The sequence below is a fragment of the Fundulus heteroclitus genome, unplaced genomic scaffold (assembly GCF_011125445.2).
Source record: "Fundulus heteroclitus isolate FHET01 unplaced genomic scaffold, MU-UCD_Fhet_4.1 scaffold_61, whole genome shotgun sequence".
In the NCBI taxonomy this organism is placed as follows: domain Eukaryota; kingdom Metazoa; phylum Chordata; class Actinopteri; order Cyprinodontiformes; family Fundulidae; genus Fundulus; species Fundulus heteroclitus.
The window spans coordinates 686,404-692,403 of NW_023397044.1; the positions used below are offsets into that span (position 1 = coordinate 686,404).

The following is a 6,000-nucleotide window of genomic DNA, read 5'->3' on the forward strand; positions in this document are numbered from 1 at the left end:
CCTAAAGAACATTTCCAGGATTAAAGAACTAATGTCTCAAAAGGATCTGGAAAGACTAATCCATGCGTTTATTTTTAGTCGAATTGATTACTGCAACGGTGTTTTCACAGGCCTGCCTAAAAAGTGGATCAGACAGCTGCAGCTGATCCAGAACGCTGCTGCACGCGTCCTCACTAAGACTAAGAAAGCAGAGAACATAACCCCAGTTCTAAAGTCCTTACACTGGCTCCCTGTATCTCAGAGAATAGACTTTAAAATACTCCTGTTAGTCTATAAATCCCTGAATGGCCTAGCACCTAAATACATCACAGACTTGTTATCAGTGTATCAACCATCCAGAGCACTAAGGTTATTACTGCGTCATCTTCATTTCCGGACCTCGACCCGCTTTCTCCAATCTTCAATCAAGCTTCCGTTTAAAATGCTCCACACCCACGCCGCCTGTCGCTTTCCAGCTGTGCTCGACCCACCTCCTCCCCTTTTCCACCAGCATTCCAAGACGTCATCTTTTCCAACCTCCACCACCAGTGTCGGGCCCCGGGGGAGCATCCCTATTCAGCGTTGATGGGCTCATCTGAATTTGTCGGAATTCACTGCTCAAATCTTCAGCCGGGGCCCGAGCGCCAAAGAACTGTTATTCATTTTGTCAAATAAATTTGTTAATCGTTTTCTCTTTCTCCGTCTGAGTCTCTCCAGATTGAATTGTGCTATACAAATAAATTTGCCTTGCCTTGCCTATTAGGAATATTTCCTAAGTGAGCAACACATAAGGATATTGGAACAGGAAAACAATGACCTCAGTAGCCCTCTCTGATGATCTCTAGAAGTGCCCCTGAATACCACAGAATTGTAATATATAAAACAGACTTTGATTAAGCCTACTGAACTAAATAGCAAATTAAAACCATCTTAATTTTAAGATTGCTTTTTATTTTATCTGTTCCAAAAGATTAACTGACTCTTTAATTTTCACTGACTATAAGTGTATCATAAGATATGATGAGTGATTTCCTTCTACAATCACCTTAAAGTACTTCTTGATTCTGAGATCATACAAGTTGCTATATATTAGAAAGTTCATATATTATTATGACCCGGGTTAAAAAAAAATAAAAAATTCGATGACAAAGTGGATTTTTAAGGCTTTTTAGCGCAAGGATCATAAAACATGTTGCGCCAGGTGTCACGTGACCGATGACGTCATTTGTTGGCAAGCGATCTGTTGACATTGCAACAAGTTACTTCCTGGTTGCAAACTCGCTTTCTCTAACACAAATAGACAGATTAAACATGGCTAAAATGTTTGTGGCTTATGGTTAGTCAAATACCAACAAGGATAATGTCTCCTTACACACATTTCCGAACCCGAAAGTCCTGGAGGTGAGAAAATCCTCGCTGAATGGAATCGCCAAGTAGCCGGTAGCCTCTAAACTTTCGTTTCAGACGCAGCGTTGCCTCACGAGTCCTGAGCGGAGTGTTTCTCCCAGAGCGCGTCCGCTCTCAGAGCGCTCACGTCCAGATTATTAAGTAAAATTCCGTGAACACATAATGCTGAGAACCTGTGGTTTGGGCTGAATGTACATCTTTTTCTTTTATGTGCTGTTTTGGCAAATTTCAGCCGTCATAAACAATGCTATGCAATCATCCTTCGACGGGTTGTTTCCGTGTTTACATCCGAACTGTCAGCCAGAACCGCGATTATAAGCCCCGATTCCAATAGGGTGTTTTCACTGACGTCACTGGCCAACTTCCGGTCCGCCATATTGGGTGGCACACTTCCTTATCTCTAGTTGTCTTACACGTATTATCGTATCGCGAATGGATAAGTACGCCAGCACGCTAGAGCGACCAGATAAGGACGTATATCTGAGGAAATGTTCCGTGATCGACCATATGGACCCCTATGCCCTCCACGGTGCCTTGTTTAGCCGTAATCCAGATGATTGGCCAAATGTAGAGCACGGCGACATAGTGCATTACCTGGTGTTCAGTGAAAACCCTCTGCACACTCTTGAGGAAATGAGAGCTTACAAGGATCTAGAGGCTCACAACCAGTTCACATCTGGTTATGTACATCAAGGAAATCGCCATCATACGTGGACGGGTGAGTTTTAATAAGATGGTAAAAATGTAAACAATCCGACGCAAATGTGTTGCAAATGTGTTGCACCGCCCGCCGGCGGCAGGCGGTGCGCGAAGGCGCTTGGCTGCAGGGCCGATCGACGCCGCTCGCGGCTTTAATTATTTAAGCAGAACAATGACCAGTGCAAAATTAAGTTGTATTTACCGTATTGGCGCCGGTAGGAGCTGCAGATCATAAAGCCAGCAAACAGTGGGAACACAGTAACTCGCCCATGCTAGTTTAGTAGCTGCTAACCGTCAGTGCTAACAACCACTCGCGCATGTAATGTACTTTTAACTTGCTGCTATGTGTTTCAAACGTTTAGAACACACTCTCATTGACATCGGGATACTGTGGAAAGTTATGTTCGGTCGACTTACAACCGCGATCCAAGCGAGCCGACGACTCTTTGTTATCACTGTAACTCGTTCAAAGGTAAGCTGCGCTCAGACGGGTTAGCACATGCTAACCGTTAGCGCTAACAACCACTCGCGAATGTAATGTACTTTTAACTAGCTGCTATGTGTTTCAAACGTTTAGAACACACTCTCATTGACATCGGGATACTGTGGAAAGTTATGTTCGGTCGACTTACAGCCGCGATCCAAGCGAGCCGACGACTCTTTGTTATCGCTAACAGTTGTTCTCCGTGGTTGCGCCTCCAGGCAGGAAAGCGGTGGAAAATTAATCTGTTTCTATGTTTTTCCCATGGCGATCATGTGTTGCGCTGTTACAGCCCACAATACAGCAACGGTTTACCATGGTTGAAATCAAGTTACGGTGAAATTAATCAAATTAAAACACGGCTGAGAGAGGGAGTACAGTATGCGGTAGTAATAGGCAGTAGAGGCGGCGGAGGCAGTCAACATGACAGCCGCGGAAAGTAATAAGTCATAACGCCCAAGCCATATTATTAATATATTCTTCTTACATGTTTTAAATACTTAACAGTTAATTACCTGTGACAAAGTGAGCACCGCAGACTCTGGCGTATTCCAGCTTAACACCGTCCAAATCGGACCTGGATATCCGTGTCAGCCATAGGTGACGGTGTTGTTCAGACAGCTGTTTTTTTTTTTTCACACTGATTCACTATTACGGCTGGTAGGCGATAGAAAGAGCGTTGATCTCCACCTCCACGGGCCGTGCAACCAACAATTAAACACGTTTTCCCCATTGTTCACTTCCAATACTGCCTAAGGCGTCATACAATGCAGGTCAACGGTGCGAAACGACTGCCACCCAATATGGCGGACGCGCTGAGTAGTCACGTGAGCGTGACGTCAGCTGAAAACCCCCTATTATACACTAGCAACCCATTTCGTTTATTCTGCTAAAATGTTTATCTCAGACTTACCCGAATCGTAACAAATGCTTGCGCTGTCTTTCGTGTTAAAATCATCACTTTGTGAATCCGCATTTGAACTTGTCGTTGTGTACTCTATTGTACTCTCTGTAGCATAGCCTGAGCTACATCAACAAACTACGTCATCGTACCACGTGACCCAAATTGTGGATTTACGGTCTAGCGGTCGCCAAGGGACAATTTTTAGTCCTTAAAAAAACCTTTAATGGCGCAATCACGATCTTAATGCCACTTTTTTTTTTTTAAATATGGTCACTAATGCATGTATTTCCGAGTTGGTCGATCTCAGAATCAAGACATACTTTAAAGAAAGATGTAAATGTTTAGTTTATAAACTACTTGCTTTAACTACAATTGCAGATCATGGCCCTAGAATGTATTTTAATTTTCAGGTAAAGAGTAATAATACTCGAATAAAGCTAGGGTATAAAGTTAAAGAAAAGGAATGGAAATAAACCTGATCTGCACAAAAGCATAAACAACAATGGACAAAATGTGCTGTATAGACAAAACCATGACCTATCTGCTTTGGTGTTTATCTAATCTTATCTTATTGCAAACTTCTGGAGTACTTTAGTGCCATATTCATTGTTGGGCTTCTCTTGTAAATCACATGGCAAATTTGAACTGAAATATCACAAGACAATTAGCTGTTTTAGTTATCTTATTCAGGAAGATTGCAGCCTTCTTTAATAACGTTATGAAGGAGAAGGATGGAAATTAAATTTAAGGTCCTGAACAGAATCTTGTAGACAATATCTTGCAATTTAGCAAGTCATCAACATGTTCTAATCTTTTGAAGTCTTTTACCTGCCTATTTTCAAACACTTCAGCATAAAACTAACTAATGTGATAATGTTCAAAAGGAGTTTAAGATATTTAAGCATACTACGGGGCTCCCAGAATAATTTAAACCAAACCAAAGTAGCTATACAGTCTACTGATGTCTTAGTTGTTGTTATTCCAAAGTAATGATGAAGCTCGACAGCTATTCCATTTATTTTTAGTGTTCCCCTAACACTGCAAACAAACACATCTCAAAGAGTGATGCAGACAGGTTTAAATGAGATTTACAAGACTTTCAGCTTCACCTGCCGGAAATGAAAGGTCCATACGCGAGTCAGGTCTGTAGCATCGACACAGGACGGTGAGAAAACTGCACACTACTGCCATGACATCGTGACGAGATTTTGCCAATACGAATTTTAATCAAATATTTCGCATCCTAAAGTCCCCGACATTACATGATCCCTAGGGGAAAACGTAGCGATGAGCCATGAAGCCTATGTTTCAACCTAAATATGTTGATCATACCTGACCTTCTGTAAAGTACAACCTCACTACCTTATAAAATCTGACAACTAATTATTTGATAGATGTGGTTTTCGCTGCACACCGCTTTTTGGTGAGTTATTTTTATCTGTAAAACAGCTGGCTGTTAACAATAGCAGCTTTAGGTTCCCTTGTGGAAATTTACCACAGAACAGACGACTCATTTTAGAAGCAGTAAGTCTTGACCTGGTGTGCGCGTCTGCTTACTGTATCAGAAAGACTCATTCATACAAAAAATGCATATGCTTTTATGCTCCTGACTACTTTTTAAACCTCAAATAAAACGTAGGGTCTCTTGAAGGAGATCTGGCTGTATTTAAACGGGCATTACGAAACACCTCTGCTGCGACAGTAAAAATGCGTTAAAACGAATGCAACAGATTCGGTACAATGGTCCAACAGCTATAGTTGTCACAATGAATAAACTTGACCGCACAAAAATCTAGTTGCCAGGGTTATGATGGGTACATCATAAACCTGGTATATAGGCACAAGAGTGTTTAAAGTAACGGGACATTCGGTAATAATTAGTAACTTACCTCCACCGTGCATTTGACAGAGGTAAGGAAACCGCCACACGTTCCCCAGTCCAACGGCATATGAAACACAAGCTAGTACAAACTGCATGGGATTTTCCCAGTTGTCTCGAGCATCTTTTGCCATGCCTGCGTTCTGTGAAAAACTCGTGCGCAGCAGCCGGAACGCCACACAACAGCATGTGTGTGACGCTGCGTTGTGCTTATAAACGGACTGCGGTTGTATAGTGGTCACTTGACGAAGGAGGGTCTTTCTGTAGGAGGAGTAGGCTATGAGTTTACAATTGACAAGAACCATTGGCTTTAAACCCGTTGCAAAGCTTCTTCGATTATGTAGCTCTTTTCGAAAATAAAATATTTGCGATCAGACTTTGTTGGTATATATGTCGCACATTTTGATTGAGATACCCTATTTCATATTTCATAAAGTCAACTAAGCAGTGCAATTAAAATAAAATGTTAAGTGGGCGCGTCCAGTATATAAAAGTAGTGAATATAAAAAAACATGTGAGCTGATTGCTCATTCTTAGCTGGAAAATAACAACCCTTACATCTGATGCGGAATAAACCATATCTATCTATCTATCTATCTATCTATCTATCTATCTATCTATCTATCTATCTATCTATCTATCTATCTATCT

General features: G+C 41.6%; 1 protein-coding gene across 3 annotated transcripts in view; it reads right to left on the reverse strand.

The window, feature by feature from the left end:
- Window positions 1-5,576, reverse strand: part of LOC105920845 (sodium- and chloride-dependent transporter XTRP3) — a 95,404-nt gene extending 89,828 nt beyond the window's left edge. For 2 of the 3 annotated variants that reach the window (XM_012856486.3, XM_021312875.2), the window contains exon 1: window positions 5,360-5,576. In XM_012856486.3, the coding sequence (XP_012711940.1) occupies window positions 5,360-5,483 (124 nt within the window). In that variant the 5' untranslated portion in view covers window positions 5,484-5,576. The remainder of the gene's footprint in view (window positions 1-5,359) is intronic. The other variant, XM_036133355.1, reaches the window with a different exon arrangement.
- Window positions 5,577-6,000: the final 424 nt, after the last annotated feature.